The sequence below is a fragment of the Nannobrachium achirus genome (assembly GCF_963921795.1).
Source record: "Nannobrachium achirus genome assembly, chromosome: 6".
NCBI lineage: Eukaryota > Metazoa > Chordata > Actinopteri > Myctophiformes > Myctophidae > Nannobrachium > Nannobrachium achirus.
Genome location: NC_137815.1, coordinates 60442016 through 60468491, shown reverse-complemented (window position 1 = coordinate 60468491; position 26476 = coordinate 60442016). Strand labels below are relative to the sequence as shown.

Genomic DNA, 26476 nt, shown 5'->3' with positions numbered 1-26476 from the left:
ATCTGTTGGCAGTAGCTGGAACCACACCCTAATTTAGTGTAAAGTGGAAAAGACAGTTTGGAAAGCGGTAGGCCTACATTATGCTATCAGCGTAAGATGTGTAATTGAGTTTGAGAGTGTGTAACAAAGAGGTCCCCACTCCTATTTCACTGGAGCACAGCATCCATTTGAAAGGAATATAAGAATACTCTTATCATTTTTGATTTATGATAGGAGAGCAGATATCTTGGAACTATATATCCAATAGTATAGTAAAAGGGGCGATGTTGGATCATGAAAATGTCACACAAAACCATGTTGTAACCACTAAGGGTCCATAGCCATCGCCTTACTGGAACGTCTGAAAATATCAGCGCTCCTGCTGCCAACAGGCAAAATATGGGATTCAAAGTACTGAAACAGGAAAGTCCCATCATGTATCACCATAATGTTGGGGTTGCGTCATAAAAAGAGCGCGCCTCCAAAAGCACATTCACTTCTGCCCATAATGGGGCAGCACAATTGCGTACGGTTTTACCGTAGGCTACATTGTAGAAATGCTATTCCCGTGGGCACCTGCTGGCCTACTGGTCGAGGCGCATACCACTTAGGAATTGCCACATAGGCATGGATGCCTATGTGGGTTTGGACGACTTTTGCCCCATGTCACTCCCCATCTCTACCCCCATTTCCAGCAAAAAAAAGAAAAAAAGAAATGCTATTCCCCCCAGCTTCCTCGCACTCTGATGGGCGCAACCTTCGACATACACAGCCCTAAGCAACCCAGCTCCATAGAGAATACACTCTGAGCAATGCAGTTTTCTAGTTTCCACTGTACAAGCACTTTTTCTGTTTTTAACAAGTGTAACAGTGTACACCATATATCTGACAGACACAGCATCAAAGCACTATGTTTGACTATGTTTCACGATTTCCTAAAGAAAGAGAGAGAGAGTACTTTGTCAGACAGTGTAAGTATTAATAAGGCATGCCTCCTGGCGCAGATTTGCACTCTACTGAACCCACCTTATAGTTTAAGTTTAACACAATCATTGCCAGGTATTGCCATGACAAGTATGACGAGTTGTCAATATGCTGTAATCGCTATAAAACAATTAAAATATGATCGCCGATCCACCATTATTTTTTCCGGTTGTATCTGCTTGATATCTAAAGGTAACGGCAATCTGGCAAGTCCCGGAAAAGACGCGCTGTGATTGGCCAGGCGTCATTTGAGTGGCAGCCTCGCGAGGCTTTTCCTCCCTTACTAATACAGACAGAATACCATTCCCAGCACCTGCCTCCGTGGCTTAGTGGATTGCTCTCTAGGATTCTAATCCATGCGGCCCAGGTTCGTATCCCGGTCGTGCCACTTTTTCTGGCTACACCCCACGGAGGTTAGGTTAGGGGTAGAGTTGGGTTGTCGAAAAGATAACATGTAGACATAGCGACAATGCGGCTCAAAGGGACTGTAGTGCCTTGGACTGCTGCAGTCCAATCACACGCTGCCAGGGTGGGGCTTGCCAGATAGCCGTTACGGGAAAAAATCACGCGTTGTATCTGTAGGTCAGTTATTTCCGGTTTCTCCTACATTCATATGTTGGTGAAGAGCGCCATCTAGCGTAATCACTGAGAACCAGGGTTTGACATAGATCTCTGTCTTTCGCAGTGAAGCTTTGGAGTTGACATGCCGTAGATCTGTCTCTGGTGGTGAGTGTTTTAATATACCTACAGTACAATGGGCCTACCACCACTAGAGTGATTAACTGCCACCATGTTAAAGCTGACAAATCTACCAGGTAGAAGACGTCTTAAATCTCTCAGTCTGTGTTTAACTGAACAAGGCCACAAGAGGGCACCAGAGTGCCAGAGATACTCCCATAGCCCACCGTTGTAACATACGGGGACCCACGTAGCAGTGACGCGTGCGTTCACGTTGTGCGTGTCATGAAAATTACCCGGATGAAGAGAGCTACAAGATAGCAATAGGCTATCACTCATTTTAGAAGCCCGATCTTCGGCGATTTAGCCGTAAAAAAAAAACGTTTCCGCTTCCATAAGAACACAGTTCAGAGAAAATGGGCTTCAAAGATGTGAGAATGTATTGGATTCGGCGGCGCGATTTGGCGGCGTTACCCTCTCGTGGGCCGGTGTAAACAGATCGCGGTTGGCGGCCTGGATGAAAACTTAGAGCCAGGCTTCGGTGAGGCCTCCGATTATTTAATTCATTTTATTAAAAAAGCCGATATTGTTCGGGATCGGCACCCCGGAATACGTCGCGCCGCCGACAGCATAGATGGAGTAAAAATTGGGGGGCTCTAAACTTGGCATTATTGTATGTATTGTATATTGTATTGTATTGAAAAAAAGCCGAACTTGTTCGGGATCGGCACTGGAAGGGTTAACTGTTCTTCTAAAAAAGGTGTGCACAAGCCCATTGGTGGAATAATGGAGCATCCACAGTTTGTCAGGCCAGGCTCTTCCATGCATGAAAAGAGAGTGAAGGAGAGAAGTAGAACAAGAATGAAAGGCAGACAGGCAGGCAGGGAGAGAGAGACACAGACATAGTTTCACCCCTTTCAATTGTACGTATTATTGCAGTTTACCATGAGAAACCTCACAGCTTGTGCATACGGTCTACTATGGGCAAACCCATAGACCGTAAAAATGTGTCATCATGATGTCATCATGCTCTGATGTCACTGTGATGTCAGGGGAACCTCTCTACCAGAATCGGTTTGACTGCTCTGGCTTCACTGTGATGTCACACTAACAGAATCCCTTTTATGCCCATATATGGAGTTCCCTGATGTCATCAATATTAATGATGCCCTGCTAGGGAGATCCCTGTTATGCCAGGGGGAACAAATCCCTTTATGCCCATATATGGAGATAGGGAGATCCCTGTGATGCCATGGGAACAAATCCCTTTTATGCCCATATATGGAGATCCCTGATGTCCACATCACTGTGGCGCGAGGTCGATTGTCGCCCTGAGGCGTCTTACTAGTATTTTGAATGTATTATATCGATTGATTGTATTGTTTTGTGTACACTTCTGCTTTGGCAATGTAAACGTATGTTTTCTCATGCCAATAAAGCCAATTGAATTGAATTGAATTGAATTGAATTGAGAGAGAGAGAGAGAGAGAGAGAGAGAGAGAGAGAGAGAGAGAGAGAGAGAGAGAGAGAGAGAGAGAGAGAGAGAGAGAGAGGGGCAGAGGCAGAGGCGTACTGTATAGAGTGATATGGGAGTAGGCAGTGATTAACGTGCTGCAGTTGGGCCACATTTCAGAGGGGGACTCTGAGAGGAAACGACGCGCCATTACAGCACAGCCAAGGGTCTGTTAATCAGCCTATTAGGGTTTAATTGAGGGTAGTTAATTAGGGGACGGTGGGCAGTCTGAGCGTATGGGTCTGGACTGACAAGCAGAGCAGCTGGGAGGGCAAGCTGAGACGATTGTTACTGATCCATTTACACAAACCTGGTGATTGATTGGCGGGCAAATTTGCCTTAATTACACCTGTCTATTTCTGACCCCCCCCCACTCCCCCTGAAAACCTTTTAGGGGCCATAAATTAACCCAGCAGCTCCGATGAATAAGGAGCCAGTGGAGCGACCATAAAGAGGCCATATTGGAGCAGAGCAAACACATTTACAGTAGGGCCAGACTGTGCGTCTCCACGAAAATCATCAAGTGCCGGCTCGCCTTTGAGGACGGCAGGCTGTTTAAACGGAGTGGAAAATACAATGTTGTGTGTGTGTGTGTGTGTGTGTGTGTGTGTGTGTGTGTGTGTGTGTGTGTGTGTGTGTGTGTGTGTGTGGGGTGAAGGACATAGACAAAGGGAGCCTTCTGGCTTCAAGCAAGGCGCGAGCTCACCTCACACCATCTCAGGGTTGAAGCGACTCCACAGCCTGGAAAAACAACAACAACAAAAACGACCATGTCTCTCCTCCCCCCCATATGGAGCAGCAAGAAAACAAAGATGTGCCTGTCTTCATCTCTTCAAACCAACCCTTGCATAGCACAGCGGCTACCACCAGAAGCTGATTATGGACGCTTTAAAGTTAGATTTGATTTAATGTCCTGCTCCTTTCCTCAGCTGGTCCACGGGGCAGAGGAATGTGGCTTGCTGCTAGGCTTGGCCTGAACACAGGGGCGGCCTAAAGGGGGGGGGAAGGGGGGGGGGGGGTAAGTGGGACTGAGTTAGTAGGGCCCAAGTTGGAGGGGCCTTAATTATTTTATACTTTAACAATTGAAAATTAGCAGATATACAAGCTCACAGATCTTGTAGATCTGCTACTTTTGAAAAGCCTTGAAAACGTGTGTAAAAATCTTTGAATGTATTGTATTTTTTAAGCGAACATTTGTAACTCAAATTTTGCTTCTGGGGGGTCCCTGGAACTAAATATTTTGAGATTGGGGTCCGTGGCCAAATACGTTATCATTTTGGGGGTCCTTCACAATGAAAAGGTTTGAGCCCCACTGACATAGAAACATAGGTTCTTCAAAGACTTTCTCAAAAGACTTTTTCACGATTCTTCAAAAATAGCAGATCTACAAGCTCGCAGCGCGGCACTCGGTGCCGCGCTGTGAGCTTGTATATCTGCTATTTTTCAATAGTCAAAGCACAAAATGTGAGTGAATCCTTGTACCCAGGGCCCAGAATGTGGTGCGACACCCCTGCCTGCACAGCGTAGGGTTGGATCCAACCTGGCTAGGAGGCTGACAGTGCTGCTGCAGAGCAAAGCCACACTCATCCAGCCTGCCCCATCTGGGGAAGAGACAGGCTGCCTGCACAAGGCCCAAAATCCAATAAAGGGCCAAACAAAGGTCTGCTTCTTGCTGCAGAATGCCAAATAACATGTGATCCCCCTTAGGGAAATAACTGCCATGTCTGTTCCTCATAGCCCTCCTCCAGGTCAGAAATAAACGCCTGGGGAACTCGCAGCACATGTCCTGCCCAAGGATGCCATGTGCTGTGACAACCCATTAGTGACAGTAGTTAGGACCTTGCAGTGTGCCGTGATGGACCGACTGACATTTTGCATAAAGTCGTGCGAGAACCGAAGCTCTGTCTAAATGAATTAGATCAGGGGTCTTCAACGTTGTCAGGCCAAGGAAGGACCCCTTAGTTGAGAGAGAGATGAAGCAGGGACCCCCACAACCTTTTCATATATTCCATATAGTTTCATCGTTTGACGGCACAATCGTCAGTGTATTTTTGGATTCATGTCAATTTGTGTTCTCAGATATTTAACCACTTGAACTGTCAATACTTAATAAACTTGACCTTTCACTCTGTACTCAGCCTGCTCTTTTTCCCCTCTTCACCAACCCTCTTTGCTGAAAATAGCCGATCTACAAGCTCACAAGTGAGGCGTTGTGAGCTTGTAGATCGGCTATTTGTGGCTAAAGTTCTCAGAATAGGGACGCTAGGGTTCAAGTGGTTAAAAACGGTGAAAAAGGTTTCTACCACCAAAAGTTTCTACCACACAAAGATTTGGAGGACCCCCTGTAGTAACTCTGAGGACCCCCTAGGGGTCCCAGAACCCCTGTTGAAGACCCTTGGATTAGATTAAAACCAAACTAGAAGCAGTGCTCTTCCGAGCACAGGTCTCCACCAGGCCACACAAATCGGCCTGTTATAGCGCCACCATGAGGCTGATTTACAAAATGTGGGGCAGAGGTTCTGAATTAGCATCCAGGGAGTGTGTGTGCTCAGTTTGGCAGCGATCGGGCCAACGGCGCCGGAGATTAGCTGGTAACAACCAGGCCACACAAATGGGCCTGTTATAGCGCCACCATGAGGCCGATTTGAAAAATGTGGGGCAGAGGTTCTAGATTGGCATCCAGGGAGTGTGTGTGCTCAGTTTGGCAGCGATCGGGCCAACGGTGACTGAGATTAGCTGTTCACAAACTGCGAGGACGCACGGACGGACGGACGCACGGACGGACGGACGCACGGACGGACGGACGGACGGACGGAGGGGAAAACATACTCTCCCTCAGCCTTCGGCTGGTGGATACAATAAGAATAGCAGTAAGACTCCCTAATCGGGAGATAAGCGACCGTCAGGTTGCATGCATACACAAACTTTAGAAGGCAATGGTAGCCATTCAGGAGGGAATATGGGAAATGGGACAGATCCATGTTGATGACAAGACTCTAGTATCTTTAATCCTGAGGTTATGTTACTAGGATACAGCAGAGCTACTTGAAATTGATTTTAAAGTCCCTGATTTACAAATCTCTGCACCAACAGCAAAGCCACAAAAGAGTTATTGAATCAAAAAGAAGTAATGAACATTTAACTTTTGGTAGTCCCAATTTTCCAACGATTAGAGCAATATTTGGAGTGTTTACAGGAAAAAGTGACAGAGCCAGTAGTATGCCACAATGCTGGAAGCTAGCGACGCTCATTTCCTTGCTCATTCTCTCCACCAAACGCTTCAGACAACTCAGTGCCCTTTTGCCTGGGAGGAGGAGAAATACTAACACCCCGAGATCGGAAAGAATAAAGGGCCTTCCCTTAACACAGCTCACATCAGCCACCATTCACAAGTGGTGGCTTGGCTGTGGCTGACAAGGTTTGTGATTCTGGCCTGGTAAGCCGATATGAAAATAAGGTACGGGGTGTTAAGTGGTACACGGTGGGTTACCTCACAACTCCAACGTAGACAAGTCATGCAAGTCACACAACAGAGCACCACAGCCTAAGTGTGGACACGTACGTACATCAGTTAACCCTGTTACAAAGCTAAAGCAATTCAAAACACTCTGACAGCTGCTACTTAAAACAACCCAATTAACTGATTTGCTCCAAGTTAAAAACAGCAACCCCCATCAAGAAAAGCCACAACAACAACAACAACAAAGCAACAGGGGCGACCTAGAGATGTGCATAGCTGAGCGGCTACATGCCAAAGTTTAACGTTGATTTATACATTGGCTCTTTTATGTCATCTGGGAAACTTTATGCAGTGGGAGTGAAATTACGTAGATGCTTCCAAATGCAATCAGTGTCATCCTTCTAGGATGAATAGCTGGTTTTAGTAGTGTGACAATGTGTTAATCAATAAATGACTTTATCTTGAACACCTAATTGCACCATATGTCAGATACTGACTTGGGGATCTGACAGTGACCATGCATTAAAAGCATTGAAGCTGGTCTAGACGAGTGAGGAGTCTGCGGTGTTTAATCAGAGAGACCTGTTGCCTTAGATTAGAGCATTGGTTCACAAAGTGGTGTCCGGGGACCCCCAGGGGTCCTTGAGGGAGCTCCAGGGGGTCCCCAGCTAAATGATTGTTAGAAACCAAATGGAACCTTATGGGTATGCAACTCAGAGAGTGCATGAATGGAACCAAAATTCGTACACTCTCAGGGTTCAATTAACATTGATTTACAATACAAATGGGGTCTCAGAGATAGAAATGCCATTAAATGGGGGTCCATAGCCTAATGCATGTCAAACTGGGGGTCCTTGATATTAAAATGGTTTGAGAATCACTGCTAGAGCCGATATGCCCGTGGCATATCTTTTCAAATGGGGGTCCGTGGGCTAATAGGTTTCAATTTGGGGGTCCTTGACATGAAAAGGTTTGAGAACCACTGCGTTAGAGCCATCTAACATATAATTTTCCGAATGTCTGTCTGTCTGAGTGTCTGTCTGAAACCGCGTTTCTCCTCAGTGGCTGGAGCAATTGATCTGAAATCGCATCACCATCAGCATATGAACACACCTGACATAACTGTGAAGCCCGTTTGTCACTTTCACAAATCGTATGCTGTATAATTGCATTTTTATGGTGTATCTATATCTATTTAGCCTACAGTACCTTTTGTGACCACACATGTTAAGGGAGGGGCGCTGTTGTTCAGGCCATGCACAATCACACACAAACCCACACACACACACACACACACACACACGGGGGGGGGGGGGGGAGTGTGTGTGTGTGTGCAGGCGGGCGGGCGGGCGGGGGGGGGGGGGGGGGGGGGGGTGGTTCTGGCCCTGTTACAGATGTTGTCCAAAATCATGCAGATCGGTACACAGTATCTCTGTAGCCGTTAAATGGAACGGGTAGGTCTATTTCTTACATTGATGCTCCTACATATTAGCATGCAAGCACCAGTTAAAGTTACTTTCCATCCCTCATATACTGTGTGCACAGTGCACATCCCATAATCCACACACTGCACATCATTTCGGAGCTCATATCTTTGAACGGGTAAGGACTAGTTGTATTTAAAGCAGATGCAGACTCTTTTGCTTCATACATGCTTGATTGCGACCTGTGGCATTTTTCCACGACGCACCTACTCCTCTTCCCGAGCCAATCGTGCAAAAATATATTATGCATCTCCAACAGGTTAGACAAACAGTGGTAATTGCCAGTGAACAAGCCTTGCGTCATCTGGTACACTAATCTTAACATCACAAATTGGACTGGAGTCCCTTTTTTAAGATGCATTGTTGAGCCCTGTGGAGCCAAATTGTGCAGCCAGTTTACAGGGGTGAATAATCACAGTGGAAAAACACATGGATTTCTGGGGGGGAAAAAAACTTGATTAGTGCCATATGGTGTTAATCAAAATGATATAGAGTCGTTAACAGAATACAAAATAAATAAAGCGATCATTATGCCCAAAGTTTGTGCTGATTTGCGGAAATAATGCCCTTGCAGTCTCCAATTGTCATTTTAAATGTTACTTAACTTAGGACAGACCTGAATGCTTCTAAGCTTTGTTTGGGTCCATAGAATTAGAATTGCAAAATATATGTTTTAAATGTATAACCCCTCATCTCGTCTAACCGTAACGAGACTGCTGTGCCTCCAATGCAACATGTTGTATGTTTTTCTCCTCGTTAACACCTCCTCTCGTCGAGTTGACAAGTCCACCATGCATGTTTACCTGGAGCCTGTACACTCTGCTAGTGGCTAACAGCTAGGCTAATTGCACCAACGAAACTAAACAAACCCAATATGGATTGAATTCCATCTTGAGGAACGTGCAGCTAAACGCAAGTGACACGCAGTATGGGGCAACGTGACATTGACAAGTACTTCACCATCAGGTTGACCATATGGAACTGTGAAGACATCACCATCAGGTTGACCATATGGAACTGTAAAGACATGCAAGTACATTACGGAGACGGCTCATTAGGATAAGCAGCGATGAAGACAATGCAGCTCACATGATATTGTCCGTATAGAGAATACTGTACATGTACATCTGTATTCTGTAAAGGATTCTACGTAATATCCACACAACATTTGGAAGCAAACAGTGATTTACTGCTTAATGTCAGCAAGTGTGACACGTAAATCGAACACATTCACATACTCTCCAGAAAAAAAGAAAGACAGAAAAAGTCTGGAGTGCTCAATAGTCCAAAAAGGTGGAACTGGGAACCCAAAAGTACAAATTCCAGTCCACGGCACTAAAGACATATTTAAAGAGCCTTTATTGGGTCTTATTTCCTATTGGAAATATTTATAACGATCTTAAAAGCATATTCTATGACTATACATCTATATAATTTATCTTTTGCTTCTAGTAGTTTAAGGCTGCAACTCATGTAATACAATTTCAGCCACTATTTTAGAGCAGCCACACAGGCCGCAAGAGCAGCACAGCTCAAGCTCCACGAGTATTATTAATTCCCTTATTATTATTATGAACAGCCCCCCCCCCCCATATCCCAATTGTTGAATACTCAAATTAATTCGAAGTATAGCTCCAGAAGCTGCGATGTCCCAAAGAAGCTTTGAAGCCAGCTAGTGTAAACAATGACAACAGAACAGCAGTGGTATAAACAAATGTTTATCTCAAACCAACTGGCTTTAGCACCACAACCACAACACTGCTTTCTTCCTAAGCCTTCTAAATGCTTACACTGCTGTCAAAACCCATCTGTAGGGTACAACCCAGCAAGCACGTCAGGACCTGGACCAATCAGTGACGTCTCGATTGGGGCCAGATCACAGCCCATATGGGGACGATCTTGACGTCATTACCAGGACGTCATATGGACTTTTTTGTTTGACAGGATTATTGTTATTGTTTGTAATGTTAGTTGAAATGTGAGCATATAAGGTTATATTCTGGGACATATCTAACTAGTAATGATATTGATCTGGCCTAGAATATCACCTGATTTCAACCAACATAAATCCTATCAAACTAAAAGGTCCATATGACGTCCTAGTAATGATGTCAAGATAATAATCCCCATATGGGCTGTGATCTGGCCCCAATCGAGACGTCACTGAATGGTTCAGGTCCTGACCATGTTTGCTGGGATGTTTCTGCAGGCCATTGATTGACCCACCCCCCCCTCGTCCTTCACATTGGACCTGCATCTTCCCAATGTAGGTTTATTTTAAAAGAGTTGTTGTTGTCCACCTTCTGTGACCCGAGTATGTTTGCACTTTGCAGAGGATTTACAAGGTGACATTTACAACTGTAGCCTTTTAGCGCCCATTCCCAGAGTCAGATGGCCACAGACAAACAACCTTTCCTCTACCCTGACCTGGCCTACTGATTAAAAAAATTTGTGAACAGGCCTGGACTGCTGGCGTAATGGTCAGGGCACCTAGGCTCCAACGTAGCCTGATCACAGGTTCAAGTCCCATTCCCGATGCTCTTTGCTGCATTTCTCTTCCTATCTCTCATCAATCTACTGTAATCTATAAATAAAGTCCAAAAAGCCACCAAAAATATAAGCGAAAAAAAAGGTGTTTCACAAGGAATATCTGAGCTAAGATTTTAATATATAGGGTGACTCTTGAAAGTACATACATTTTTGAATTTAAATTAGTGTAAATAACACAGATTGGTCCTCATTCAAGCAGTGCCCCAATATAGTACTGAAGCAACACCATACTGTATTAGTTATGATAATATAATAATAATATAGTTATAGGTCCCACGCCTTGGGGTGTCACAGTTTTTGTCACAGTACATTTGCACTTACATGAAATTTGTCCTCTGCATTTTACCCATCCTATAACAACTAGGAGCAGTGAGCAGCCATATGTGGCGCTCGGGGAGCAATTAGGGGTTAAGAGTCTTGCTCAGGGACACACTCAGCTAAGGCCGCCCCTAAAACTACTACCAAAATGTATTTATCAAAACGTAAATGGGACAAACACAGGCAGCTCCTGACTAGAGAGAGTGCTAAGATTTTTCTGCTTTTTCAGCTAGCAAAAGCAAATACGGCTTGAGTTTTTTTTTTTTTTTTTTTTTTTTTACTTAATTTTTATTAGCAGATTTCAAATACAGAAACAGTTGTAGTGCAGGGGTTCTATATAACATTATTATGCATCTCATTCCAGACGGTTCATTGTTGTTCGTTTAGTCCTTTTGATTTCCATTTTCAGTCCATTTCTCACATTCTTTGAGTTTTTTTTTTTAATGAGAAAAAATGTCCCTGGCTGAACAAGGAGGCATTCATACACTGATTCATACCAGCCTGTATAGCATGCTAGAGGACCGCCATCTGCTATCACACTCCCCTGCTAAGAGCCTGTTATAGAGGGAACAGCCACGGATCATCATGTACATGTTACATCCATGTAGACTTACTGGAACTAACACCTCTGGTACAGGAAAAGAAAACAGCCGTGACTGTTTGGAATACAGTGGTTATGATGGCTGCTTATGGGGAACTTGTTATTGACCTTTCCATGTTATAACAACAACCCCCAGCTTGATCTCCCATATCAATATGGCTTCATAAATAGCTTTCTACATTAACTTTTTGTCTGTTTGTTTCAGAACGATGACAGAAAGAAAGTCACCTTCGTTTTCAATGTCACGATTGAAATGCAAAATGGAAACTTTGTCAAGAATAAGCACAAAATGTTTGCAAGCTCCCAAATTTGAAAGCGTTCGTCGTCTTTGACTGGAGAGAACAGGGCAGAGTAACCAGTGACAGTAGGGAACGTTGAGTTTCCAAATCTGGAAGCTAATGTGAAACATTTTGTCCACTGGCTTGGAGTCGATTGAACTCACTTCAGGTTCCAGATAAGCTCTGGAGCCTGAAGCACAGGAAAATAAACTGAGCGAGATGTGTTGTGTGGAATAACAACAACATTCAGATGACATTCTGGAGGACCAGATCTTTAAAAATGCACACTCACGCAGTGTCCAACAAAGCACGCAAAGTAGGACGGACCTACGGGCTGTTTGGTTTTGTCAAGCCACAGATGTTCTCTACACAAGACATAGAGAATTGCCTGTGGGTTCTCGGTATTGAATTCTCCCTCAGTGTACCACTATACAGTATATCCCAATGGGGATGGTTTCACAAGCAGCATCACCTCAGGTAAAAGATGCAACCTACGCAATTGCAAGCCTCTCCTCGTGACGCAGCAATTCCATCCTTATTATGGTTCGAGAAACATGACAAGGAACCTTTCTTTTACCAAGTAATAGAAAGAGACTCAGCGAAATTTGAACCACCACCGCCGGTATCGGTTTTCCTAACCAGTGGAAACCACCAAGGGAAAACAGCAACTATGAGCCGTCTATACATCACCGTTTCAATGCCTGGATGATTAACGGTAGTTTTTGTCTAGTAATGCCTCACCTCTTCAAAAAAGGTCACTCAATAGGGCCCTTTGCTGTGTCCTTAGGCTTAATATGTCCCCTTTCTGCTCATGTTTTCTGTTCTTTGGACATATTTGGTGACTTCTCTCACAATGGCTCAAAGACAATATGAGGACAGAATTGCCCACGTAAGTGCAATACCATCCTTAAGCTAAATCTCTTTTCTTTTAAGCTGATAAAGGGTGAATGGTTACATTAAAGGTAGTTCTCAGGTAACCGAGTATCTAGTCTGTTAATGTGAAACTCCAGCATTCACACATAGTACACACCTACTACACAAAAACATACACAAAGTTTCAGTGGTATATCCATATGACATGAAACAAATCCCCTCTCCCACACCAGCTAGTGGCCCACTTGGAGGCCTCATCAGCCTTAAGTCACCAGGCGCCAAGTGAATCACAATCACATTTCGGAGGCTCAATCTCTCCATTGTTAAAGGAGCTTATGACAAATGTCAACATGCAGAGGGCTTTGAGACGCTTGATTCTGATACTTGAAGAGGTTAAGACTGAGGACTTAGATATCACATCTTAGTTACACCATTGACAATAGACAGTGGGTAGAGCAAGAGAGGTGGATGAGAGAGAGAGAGAGAGAGAGAGAGAGAGAGAGAGAGAGAGAGAGAGAGAGAGAGAGAGAGAGAGAGAGAGAGGCAGGCTTGTATGTTGTATCATTACTCTGGTGATTATAGTTAAGTAGCTGGCATTAATCTGTAAGAAGGCAAAGCGATACAGTCATCGATATAGTCCAGATGTTCTCTTCTTGTTAACATTTTTCCAATGGAAGCAAGCAAACATCAACACGAATCCTGTGCTGGTCAACTTTCTCTGGTACAATTTAACTGAGGTTTGACAATGCTGCCTGTGACAAACCATATTTGTCATCTTGCGGCATACAGCAATATACACTTGTGATCCACATAAACCTCCCAGTTAAATGCTTCCTTTGTGAAAAACCTCGGGTTGACACTCTGTTATAATGTAAGCCTTTATGGTGTTCTTTTCCCCCCCCAAAGCACCCCTCAAGTTGACCTCAGAGAGACATGGCCTTTCCACATGACATTCTGCTTGAAGGCAAAGGGAGATGCGGCTACAATGCTGTCATGTCATGTGAGATTTCTCAACCAAGGGCTCTCAAAAACCAAAGACAGGCGGCCAAGCCTCGGATTTATCTCATTTCACCCACTACCCACTGCTGTTTGCTTGAGCACTATATGCCAGAGAAATGCATTTCGCTTGTATTTGCTTGCCATAGGATTCATTATCCTGTGACACTGAAACCTAAATGCTGAAACGGAATTTCTGCATTTCATGTTGAATGAACTGAAGGTTCATTCAGATGTCACTGGCACACAGTGGTTCACATGTACAGCATTAACCCATTTAGGCCTAGAATTATTGAATGCTTTAACCAGTGAAAAACAGCAGATATACAAGCTCACAGCGCGGCACCGAGTGCCGCGCTGCAAGCTTGTAGATCTGCTATTTTTGAAAAAGTCGTGAAAATGTGTGCAAATCTTTGAATATATGTATTTTCAAAGCGAACGTTTGTAACTCAAATTTTGCTTCTGGGTGGTCCCTGGAACTAGATATTTTGAAATGGGGGTCCGTGGCCAAATAAATATCATTTTGGGGGTCCTTCACATGAAAAGGTTTGAGAACCACTGACATAGTAGTCTCTCAAGAACAGACTAAATGAGCTCCAGTTAAGTGAAAAGGACCTTTTCTTTGACGATGGCTGGCCAGATTGCTGACATAGAAACATAGGTTTTTTCCAAAAATCTTAGAAGGATTCAAAAGACACTTATAGAATCGGGTCAAAATTCAAATTTTCACGATTTTTCAAAAATAGCAGATCTACAAGCTCGCAGCGCGGCACTCGGTGCAGCGCTGTGAGCTTGTATATCTGCTATTTTTCAATAGTTAAAGCATAAAATATTGCGTCATAATGTGTTCAGGGCAGGCCTAAATGGGTTAAGGCTGCAAGGCTTTATGTATATTCAGTCATAATCTTTACTAGGAAAAACGACAGCTGTCTCATAATCCAAGAACTCTGGCCCGACAAAACCCTGCTTTTTTCCCATCACACCAAACTGCCAAAAGGGGCCACATACCTCTATTATTCTGTCGTGGATCTGAAGTCCTCCCTCTTTATCCGCAGGACCTCTCTCAATGATCTTGGATACAAATATGCCTTCATTAGAAGTACCGTCTTTCTCCTCCTGTGGAGAAAAACACTTATATTAGTGGTACCAGGGCAGGAATTTCAGTGATGCCGTTAAGGCCATGGCCTTAAGTTCCCCCTCACTTTGGCTTTGTGCCCTTCTTAAAAATGGCATCCCCTGAGGCCAAAGTGGCCTTAATGCCCCAGCTGCAAATCCAGTATCTTTGATTTGTGCTGAGTGAGCATGGATCAGATTGTAAATACAAATGTATTTATTTCACAGCAGATAGTCTACATGTTACATTTAAAATCATCCTTAACCCTTAAATGTCTTCGTGAAGAAATGACTTTGGAGCCGGGTCGGAGCCGACCACCGTATGTCCTGGGTATCTGATAGTGAGATCACCGGACTAGATACTGATACTGACTAGGACTGATACCTGAGTGGACCCGGCCATTGGCTATTACAGCTGTCAATCACCCCGCCCCGCTCCCCTGTCTTTCTCCTCTGGCCAGTGTGAGGCGAGCTGTCTGCCTGCCTGCCTTGCTGCGTCATGTGAAGTCAGGAAGTAATGGCGCTAATTTTAATGATAAACAATAACAATATGCTCTGCTGCAACAGTGGAGAGAGAGAGAGGGCGAGATCAGTTTGCGACCTCCAACCGGGGTCGGGTCCTGGCCGCTATCGGTAACATAGCGGCCAGGACCCGACCCCGGTTGGAGGTCGCAAAATGATCTCGCCCCTACTGACAGTGGATTATAACATTAGCAATGGCTCAGAAGAAAGATTACACATCTAAAGAATAAATGGTCTACTCTGGGAAATACGTTAAGGAGTGAGCAGCACGCAGCGGTAAGAAAGAAAAAGTCCTATTTAATGATAATATACATCTCTTCATAATAACGTTGGCATTCGGTCATTTCGGAACTCGGCTCCGGTTCCGACATCTCTCGGTGCTGCTTGGCTATCGGCTCTCATATTTCTAATAATAGGTGGGTCCATTTGGGTCTGGGAGTTTTCCTGGGTCCTTTTGGGTTCGGGTAGGTCAAATTGGACCCGTGAAGACCTCTACTTCCTGCCCTGGCATTTGGCCTTTGTGCCCTCAAAAAATGGACAACACCAAAGGCCAAGTGGCCTTGCCCCTAAAATGACGAAATTCCAGGCCTGAGTGGTACCAATTATTGTTCAGCAAAATAAGATACTCATACAGAGTAAGTGTTTGTTAGTTTACCTTGACATAGCTTTCTGCAAAAATGAAGGTTTTGCTTTCTATTAAACTCTGATCAAAACTCTAAAACCTAGTAGAAAATACCCGAAGGATATTATGTAGTCAATGCAAATACCTTGCTGTTTCAACCAATTGCGCTGCATGTGACTAATCCCAGAGTCTTTTAAACATGTACAAACAACAAAACAGCAGTCAACAACATACCACTGACTGTGGGGCTCAACAGCCTACAGTGGCTGACAAGTGGTTGCAGGTGTTATACAGTGCTTAGTGTACAGCCAAACACTGTGCCATAATGGCTATGCGCCACTTCACATGTTTCCCAGGGTTGTGCCTGGCCTGACTGGACATGTTGGATTGGTCATCTACCCAGCGATATAGCGGCTATGGCCGTGACCCGTGACCGCTGGGCACCAGTCATCTCTTTTTTTCTCTCTCTCTCTTCAAAACCACATCAAATCCATCCTGCACTACTCAAATCCATCCTGCTACAGACTGGCAGTCGAATGAAGTCAGGAGATCAGTCGGTTGGAAGGTGTGAAAAAAAGTTGCTGAATGCACCTGAGAGCCGACACCAACAGACGGTGATAAAAATAGCCCATGGCTTGATGTCTTTTTCAACAACAAGCCCGCTGCTATTTGACGCTTCCCTGCAACTTGCGACCTGAAGCCACAGTGTACCCAGCACCCATTCAACAGCATATTTTAGGGAAGAGACAGTTAGGTTTCCAAAACACCGTCAGTGCATTATGGCCTATAGTTTTAGTTTTTTGGCTGATAAACTGTATTTTCTCAGAGTTTCACGAAGGTACTAAAGACATCTCCTGTCAGCATCGATATTCCCAAATATTGTGAGCCTGAACCATCACCATGGATGTGGTGTTCCTATCATGGGTGCATCAGAAAATATTCCACCGACAATGTGCAAGTTTGATTAATGACAGCCATATCTAAACAGTTACAGTAAAATAAATACTGCATTTATTTGGAAAGTCACTTAGACTGGATAGGTCACACAGCTAAATATGGAGAAATAAAATCCAAGAAAAGCCAGTGCTATTGTGGTGGGTTGTCCCTTATTATTAGGGTCACCTTTTTAGTTTGTTAAGGTCAGCCGTACCAGTTACACTGCTGTGTGTCAAACCTCTGAACCCATCAACTGTGCTGACGTTCAAAGTTCTCAAGTTAGAGAGGCCCACGTGTCAAAAACTAAAGGGCTTCATTTACTTATTTCCATCTGAACCAACAGTTTCTTGCAAAGGATTTGGGAACAATGAGCTTTTTTAAGACAAACCCTGGAAGCTAAAAGTTGACATGGTCTCTGATCTCTAGAGTCTGAGTTGGATGTTCAGTGAGGAGAGCTAGAAAGGGTTGAATCTAAAAGATGTTGGGACATTTTTTATAGTTTCCTGCTATAAAATGTTTTAGTGTAATAATCCTTGTTGCGACAGCAAAGTGCGTCACTGTGGTTCTAGGAAAACACCTCTCAAACATTTGGGCAAATGTTAAGGCAGTGAAACGGATATGGAGAGTTAATGGCTCAGTGGAAACTAAAGACACACCATGTGCAGAAGATGAAGTTGTATCTAATGTAGAAATAATGTGAATTTCTTAGTTGTAGCTAATGTTGAGATAATAGGAATCTATGACCAGAAACTGTGACATCATTAAAGGTTTTCTCTTCAGCGGCATGACACTAAAGGTCTTTGCACACTGCTGCGTTTTTCTGGCCAAATATCGGAGTGAATTTCGGAGTGCGTGAATAAAAAAATCAACCTCACGTTATGTTAATCACGTTTGCACACTGCCGCCCGTTTCGTATTTATTTTCGGACTAGGGTTGATTTTTTCCGATTTTCGCAGCTGTTGCACTGAGTCCCTTGCTCTCTCTCTTTCCTCTCTCTCTCCCTGGCTTTTGGATTTCGGATTTCCTAAACGCAACGAAAACACGCAGTGCAGTGTGCAACCAGCTTAAAGGAGTAGTTCACACCCAAAATGACTTTTTTTCTATTGATTAGTCACGCCATGGAGAGTAGAGTTCAATAATTTTTTTTTTGGTTTTTGTCACATTCCTAAGACAAAAATGTGATAACAATAAATTTACCCCCATTCATTCCGGATGGTGACCCGTTTCGAAACGGGTCACCATCCGGAATCAATGGGGGTAAATTTACTCGAATCAAATTTTTGTCTTAGGAATGTGACTAAAACCAAAAAATATTATTGAACTCTACTCTCCATGGCGTGACTAATCAATAGAAAAAAAGTCATTTTGGGGGTGAACTACTCCTTTAAGACAGGTTATCGTCATGCTGGGATGAAAACAGCTTTGCATTTACCTCGCCATCAAAATCCCCTAAATTAGAGACAAAAAAACTGTGGTCAGAGTCGTAAATCCTAGATTTGACTCTCATAAAAGTAATTATATATTTTTTTAATCTGTAATGCCAAATCCTCTAAACCAGACAGACACACAAACACAATAAAAAGTGACCGATGTGGTCCATCTATCCACAGGAGTTGAAAACATATGCGTGCCTGTCTGAGATATGTTAGCGCAGAGGTTTGTGGTGCATTGGGAGTATGTGCTCTTCATTCCTGGGTTGCCATATGACACTTGGCTGACCATTGGAGGAGATAAAAAACCTCCAAGAGACTCCGCTTTGGACCTACCGCACACGGTCGTCCGCCTATGATGTTAAATCCCAGAGATCCGCCCTCTCGGTGGAGGATTAGAGTGACATTTTTCGTCTCACCTTCCTGCGGAAACATGACAAGACAAAGACATAATTATGAAACAGAGAAAACACATATCAATAATCTTTAATAACACCAGTCTTATTCCTTATTCCAGACAGGTTCAACTTAACCGGTTACAGAACTGAAAAGAATCATCAACCATTGGAGTCGGTTAAACACTTAAAACTGCTGGGTTGAAAAATAACCCAACCGTAACCCAGCGCTGGGTCACTATGGGACGCACCCAGCGCTGGGTTGTCTTAGCCCATGTGCTGTGTTGGATCATTTTAGCCCATGTGCTGGGTTGATCATTTCACCCAACGTAGTGATTGAAATTAACTATATCGCTGGGTTAAATGTGAACCATACACTGGGTTGTTCATTTGCCAGTGTGTTTACAGTATACCAAATAACCCAGAAGTATGACCCAGCAAAATCAACCCAGCAAGGTGTTTACATAAATAACCCAGCACTTTTAAGTAGTAAACATGAGCAGGATGAAATGTAATATGGTCAGTGATGGACACAATACAGTAAAAACCCTCCCTTACGGGTCCTTTTCAGTCAATGTTTACACTCACAGAGTTAAATTAACACTGATGACTACGTGCAGATTCACCTCCGTCTCTCATCCTTGGAAAAGCTAACCTATTGCATTCTGTGAGTTCTAAGCCTTCCCTCAGTGAAAGAGAAAGTCAGGTCACAAACGGGTCTGGCCTTATGTACACTATATACAGTAGGCCTCTCAGGGTACAGCGGAGTGACATGAAGAATGCAGGGAAACCAATGTAGTCAGCTCTTAATCCTTTTTTAAAGGGGAAACATGGGGGGTGGTACTAAGAAACATAATTTCAGCTGTCATTCCAGTATTCTTTAACGTACAGAGACTAAATATAAACCAGATATTATTGGCATGTACAGTGCAGTGACTGCCATACAGGCCGAGACCACGCTGTGCATGTTAGGCAATGCAGGAATGTGCACGGCTGGACCATGTCACAGCAAAATTAGCAGCACATGTTTCCATGTGACGATAACGGCAGCCTATTATTTATTGTAAGAAGTAATGGCCTTTTTACACAGAAGATAATAAAGCTTTACATAAATGAAAACATAATGGACACATCAATTTGATTCGTAATTGTTTAATGAAAGCTAAATACATTAAAAGCATGCTGGATTAAATCAAAATAATTTATAGTGAATCTGCTTAAGGGTTGATTTAGAGAACAGTGTTGGGTGAGAGTGTTGTCTTTTTCAGCCATTCAAGGGAATTCTGAACAACTATAGTCAGCATTTAAGGACATCTGTGAACACCCCAATCCAACCGTGATCCCTTGAAAAGAGAATTCAGGAGGTGACATTTTACAAAACTGTTAAGCACCATAGGCCTTATCATGAAGCATAAACTAAAAAAAAAGAAAAAAAAAGAAAACCTTTGGTTAACACATTGACCGCCATTTTAACTCATTGAGTGCCTATCCCGAATTAGTTCGGGATATATGATCGTATCACAGGGTGCCTATCCCGAACAAGTTCGGGATAAAAAAAAAAAAAAAAAAAAAAAAAAAAAATTTTTTTTTTTTTTTTTGAAAAAAATTTTTTTGAATTTTTTTTTTTTTTTTTTGGACCCCATCAAATCTGGTGAACATGATTTCAATCGCGATTTTGCATGTTCCACCCCCATACAACCCCATCTAACATACAGGGCAGCCATTTTTGTTTACATTACATGTAAAACATAAGGGCGATTATCTCAAGAATGCCTGAACGGATTTCCAATCGGATTTTATTGTTTGAAAGCTGTGAACAAACTGCACAAATCCACTCCAATGCAAATTGGATTTTTCAGAGCTCATTCTTCTCTGTTTTTTTCCCATGCATGAGGTGTGCAAGGTTTAATCATGGCTAAGTTGACGAAAATAAGGCTTCTAAAATGCTTGGTAGCCAATAGCTAACTTCAAGCTAACTTCATCCTCTTCCTGTACATGCAGTCATGCACAAAGGAAAGTGTTCAGGCAAGTCATGGCTGCAGGGCTTCTGCATATACCAGCATATCTCTATGGGATTTTCTCTGGCCACTGGGCGCCCTCTAGTGGTGAAAGGGGTGGCACTAAATGAGTTAACATACCTCCGTACTCCCACCTGCCATTCGTCTCCATAGACTTCCATGTAATTGGGTGTGCACGGATCATGCACACCCATGCCTAGATAATGCACCACGTGTGTCCACATTGCTCACAGCTTTCAAACAAAAAAATCCGAATGGAAATCCATTCAGGCATTCATGAGATAACAGCCACTATGTTTAACAAAGATGGCTGCCAAAATGGCTGCCATGCTTGAAAGATGGGGTTGCTATGGGGGTTAAACATGCAATTTCGCGATTGCTATCATGTCTACTCCATTTTTGGGGGTCAAAAACAATTTTTTGAATTTTTTTTTTTTTTTTTTTTTTTTTTAATTCTCGGGACTATCGGGCCTGGCGGGGAAAGACATTGGAATAATCTCGGGACTATCGGGCCTGGCAGGGAATGAGTTAAGTGGAAGCAAAAGAATCATATCATAAATAAACATAAGTTTGACAACTTCAACTACTTTGTTGTCAAGAGTTTGTGATGAGCAAAGAGAGGATAGTTCAAAAGAATCAGGCTGGTGCCCCGGTCACTTGCTTCAAGCTCTCACTTCACCACTAGTCACAATTTCCAATGCAGTCTGTACCTCCGTTATGTTGCTTTCCATCCATCTGTCTCTTTAAAACAGCGTGTCTAATTACAGTGTAGGTAATGCTGAATGAAACCAAGAATAGCCTAACAGGAAAATATTTTTTGTTTCACAAACTACAGACCTACACTTAAACGACACGTTGTGCCTAGTCACGAGACAGATCTGGGAAAGAGATTTGTAAAGAATATCTACCAAATAATACATCCAACGGATATTTCTATTAATGTATTTCACAAAGCTTGTGAAAGACATTGCATGGTTGCTTTCTGAACAATTAGTTGGGCGCCACATAGGCTACTAGAAGTAAGGCTGACACACACAAAAGAAACATTGGGCTAATCATGTGGTCAATTTCAAATTTAGCTCAGGCCATCAAATACAATTTCAAGTTTATTTTGTGTGTTTATTTTGTGCCTGTGTATGTGTACGGTTGAGGGTGATGGAATTGATTTAGGCTACATTCACCATTGCTGTTTAGGCGAACAACCAAAAAATCAAATCTCTGCCGCAGCCCATTGGCAGTTGGCACCCATGGCAATGTGACAGAAATTAGTCTAATATCAGGCTACAAAAAAATGACCAATTACACCATCATTAAACTAATCAGCCTGTGATTACCCTCATCAGATTCAGTAAAAACAGCATCCCTTTTCATGTCTTCTTCATCACATCCAGAAACAACAAACATTGTCACCAACAAAACTGTAAAAGAGCTCAGTGAAAGCTTGAGTGCAATCTTTGCAGTAAGAAATAGATGCATGACATGTACTCTCAAGAGATTATAGGGCTGTGCTGCAAAATATAGATGAAAAGGAAGTTGCACTTCATTATTTCATACCACACAACATTGTAAATGTTTACCTTACTGCAGAATGTGCGTGCAAAAGGAACTCAAGTTTGTTTTCTTCTGGTCACGTTCAGCTGATTTTAAAAGTGGTAGGGCTATTAGTGAAAACACTGCGTTCCATTCAGTCAGACATTCCACATGGCCTGGTCATCCTCATGTGTCTTTCTCAGTAACCACCTGGCTGTCACAGAAGCACATTGAAACCCTCCACTGAGGCCAACCATTGTAAGCCAGCCTGACCCAGACCCTTACAGAGGACTAACAAAAAGTAGATAACACGTCAGAAGTTACACAAACTGATGGACCCATTTGACTGTTTTCCCCATAAGTAGTGGATTAGGGAACAAAAGTGTCATAACAAATTTCCAATAAGCCAAGAACTTGCACTAAATCTGATAATACATGATCACTGCAGTGCAAACGGTGCTGCATGCGGGCCAGGGCTCTAACTGCGTTCCAGTGCACACAGACAGACAGGGGCGTCACAAGGGGTAGGAAAGTGGGACTGAGGTACTAGGGCCCAAGGTGGTGGAGAGGCCTTAATTATTTTATACTTTAGCTATTGAAAAATAGCAGATATACGAGCTCACAGCGCGGCACTCTGTGATTGCACTCGGTGTGCAAATCTTTGAATATATGTATTTTTTAAGCGAACATATGTAACTCAAATTTTGCTTCTGGGGGGTCCCTGGAACTCAATATTTTGAGATGGGGTTCTGTGGCCAAATACATACCATTTTGGGGGTCCTTCACATGAAAAGGTTTGAGCTGCACTGACATAGAAACATAGGTTTTTCAAAAAACCTCAGAAGGAAGAAAATTTTCATGATTTTTCAAAAATAGCAGATCTACAAGCTCGCAGCGCGGCACTCGGTGCCGCGCTGTGAGCTTGTATATCTGCTATTTTTCAATAGTTAAAGCACAGGGGCCCCGCAGTGAATCCTTCTACCCAGGGCCCAGAATTTGGTGCGACACCCCTGCAGACAGATGCAGTCTGCAAGTCGCCTGCCTCCCACAGCTAGGCCTAATTCCACTAGTGTTGTTCCATTTCATACAGCCCACATGTGCATGTGCTCAGCTTTTCCCACCAAGCGATCCCGTTCACTGTTTGAGGAGATCGATTTGAAAGAAGGACTCAAACCATCAAACCAACTTCAAAAAGGAACCATCTTGTCCACATAATGTGATTTCTGCTTTCTTCAGACCTGCTCTTTCTCTGTCGCGGATCATCTCTGAAATTATTCCCATGTCCTGTCCATGCTTCTTGGAATGGAGTTGCAGGACTGTGTGTGTGTGTGTGTGTGTGTGTGTGTGTGTGTGTGTGTGTGTGTGTGTGTGTGTGTGTGTGTGTGTGTGTGTGTGTGTGTGTGTGTGTGAGAGATAGATTTTATTCATCTATTGAACTTGAGAATACCTTTCTAGCATGTAACACCTATGTATATAATGCATATTGTAATATTGCAAAGACAATTTTGTATTTTCATTCTACTACAGACAAAAATGCATGATGTTGAACAGTGTTGCTCCAGCCCTGGTGAGTGTTGCTCAACCCCGAGCATAAGTGTTTTTCTCCATTTTCTTGTCTCAATACTTTTGAGGAGTTGTTTACTATACCTATAGCATGCCATGGAGTATAACAAAATACATGCAGTAACTCTGCATTTTGACCAGCAAATAATTGGCAACATTAAAATGTCATGACAACAAATGTTGTGGTTCATTAGGAACAAAATCTTACAAGGGAGGATAAGTACAGTTTTTGCAGAACTGTAGTGTTGCTATTAGTTTTGTCCCAGAAGTACCTGTAATGAATTACTCTAATTTGACACAAGATCATTGTGGCACTATGTTAAATATGCCACACGGGTTGCATTTATGCTCATTACAAATGCAACCAATTATAAAATAAAGACTTTGTTAACTTCCAGATACTTTACAATGTCTAGAATTTATCAATTACAGCAGGGCCAGACTATTAGATTTTATTGCACCACAAAACACAATATATGCCATCTTTCCCAGCTTAAAATAAAGCATTAACACTATTAAATGGCATTAGCTTACTGCTGCGACATTCGTGCAGGTTTTGTGGCTTTACCAGGGAAACCAAGAACATTAATGATCAGAGAATGTCTCAAACTAGCAGGATATAAGCAGGCAGGCTAATTGGGTCTTGAGTTTTTGGTGTGTACAGAACAGCAGTAAATATTTGCCCCTCCTCCATGACTGCCAGCTGGCCCATAAGCGCAGCTGACATGCATGCCTCAGCGAAGACAGCGAAGAAACAAACTTGTGAGCAGAAAGCAAAAGGGCCAGTGGTGGAAAAAAGTACTCAAGTGTTTTTACTCGAGTAAAAGTAGCAATAGCACAATATAAAAATAATCTAAGTAAAAAGTCTATGTTCAAAATTACTACTTGAGTAAAAGTTTTCAAATAATTGTAGTGGAGTAATAAAAGTATAATATTTTCCTCAGAGATGTTGTAGTGGAGTAGAATTAAAAGTGTTTAAAATTGGAAATACCTCAGTAAAGTAAAAGTACCTCAGAATTGTACTTGCACTTGAGTAAATGTACTTTACACCACTGACAAGGGCTGGAGAGGGAGGGGGCAAGCAAGGACTGGCCCTAACAAAAGTTCCTTCATGTAAACTGACCACACGAGAGTGACGAGACTTTTCAGCAGTTCATGATCAGCAAACAGGGCCATTTCATGTCCCTACTGTAGGTAACGGTCCGTCCGAACTAACATTCAGGCATAACAACAACAGCTGGATAAACTACCAAAACTAAAGCGAAGAAACCTCAAGTCAGAAAAAGCAAATAAGGAATAAACATGGTTGAGGAGGGGGGCATGAGGACTGGGAAGGGGGGGGGGGGTGCAACAACAACAAGCCCCTGAAATTCAAAACTTTTGTGTCGCTTACCTTGCATGGGAACGCAAGGGTTTTGGTGAGCGAGTCGATCCTCGCACTGTACTCAGTGAACTTCTTCTGGTACTTTAGCGCTGTCATTTGCAGCTCGTTGTGAACGGCGGAGAGCTGCGCGAGGAGCGACTTCTCTCGCTTGTTCGACTTCAACGACTGCTTCTTGAACTCCTTGTCCAGGCTGACAACTTTGCCGTGCAGGGCGCCGTTGTGCGCCTTCAGAGCTCGCAGACAACAGTGGTCGCCCAGTTTCTGCTCCCTGTGCGTGAGCACCAGTCCGCATCCACTCTCGCATATCCCCACGGGTCTGTAGTCGCACGTCTCGCGCATGTGAGCATCCATGTCCTTCAGGTTGAGCACCTCGCTGCATCCTTTATTCCGACACTTGGCCGGCGAGTAGTCGCACATCTCGGCGTGCTCGGCCAGATGCTGCAGCTTGACCACCTTCTCGCAGCCCCGCGCATGGTTGTCGCACTTTATGTCCAATTTGAGGATGAGGCTCTTCAGCGGCAGGACGTGGTTGAGCTCCTTGGCGGAGATCCGCTGACATTTGACGGGGCAGCTGCTCTGCTGGACGACCCACGGCAGCACGCAGCCGGCGCAGAAGACGTGACCGCACGGAGTCGTGAGCGGGTCCTCGAGAACTTTGTTGCACAAGTTGCACTTGAAGTCCGGGTCCACGTCCCCTTTGAACCGGTCCAGCTCGAATCCCATGTTTTTAAAAAGTATAAAAATCCGACGGTTCGGGATTCCCACGAGTGAAAGTAGGAGCGCAGTGGCTGTTTAGCTTGTCATTGGTGGAGCGCGTACAGAGTACTACAGACTGACTACAGGCTCTCTCCTTAGTGTCTAAACTAATTGACCGAGACTTCCTTGGGGGGGAAATGTGGAGGAATTCTCTACCGTAACTGCTGTATGAACGGCGCAAGAATAATGTGGAAACTTTGGTAGACCAGTGGTTGTGGTTCTCAAACTTTTTCATGTCAAGGACCGCCCAAATTGACACTTAATTAGCCCGCGGACCCCCATTTAAAAAAATATGCCAGGCACCCCCGTAAGAGAAGATTTTTACAGCTCTAGCTGTGATTCCCAACCATTTTAATTTCCACCAAAGGACCCCCAGTTTGACATGCATTAGGCCCCCCATTTAAAGGACAACATTTTTACAACAAGAGTTCATATTTTAGATTGTAATTAGAGAAAAGAAAAGATGATTGTCAAAACGTTTTCATTTTCTCCA

The 26476-nt window shown here is 43.5% G+C and overlaps 1 protein-coding gene across 3 annotated transcripts in view; it reads right to left on the bottom strand.

The window, feature by feature from the left end:
• Positions 1 to 26062, bottom strand: part of pdzrn3b (PDZ domain containing RING finger 3b) — a 147060-nt gene extending 120998 nt beyond the window's left edge. For 2 of the 3 annotated variants that reach the window (XM_080727874.1, XM_080727875.1), the window contains exons 1-3: positions 25237 to 26062; positions 18674 to 18760; positions 14723 to 14830 (exon numbers count right to left, since the gene is read on the bottom strand). In XM_080727874.1, coding sequence (XP_080584000.1) covers positions 14723 to 14830; positions 18674 to 18760; positions 25237 to 25950 — 909 coding nt within the window. In that variant the 5' untranslated portion in view covers positions 25951 to 26062. The remainder of the gene's footprint in view (positions 1 to 14722; positions 14831 to 18673; positions 18761 to 25236) is intronic. The other variant, XM_080727876.1, reaches the window with a different exon arrangement.
• Positions 26063 to 26476: the final 414 nt, after the last annotated feature.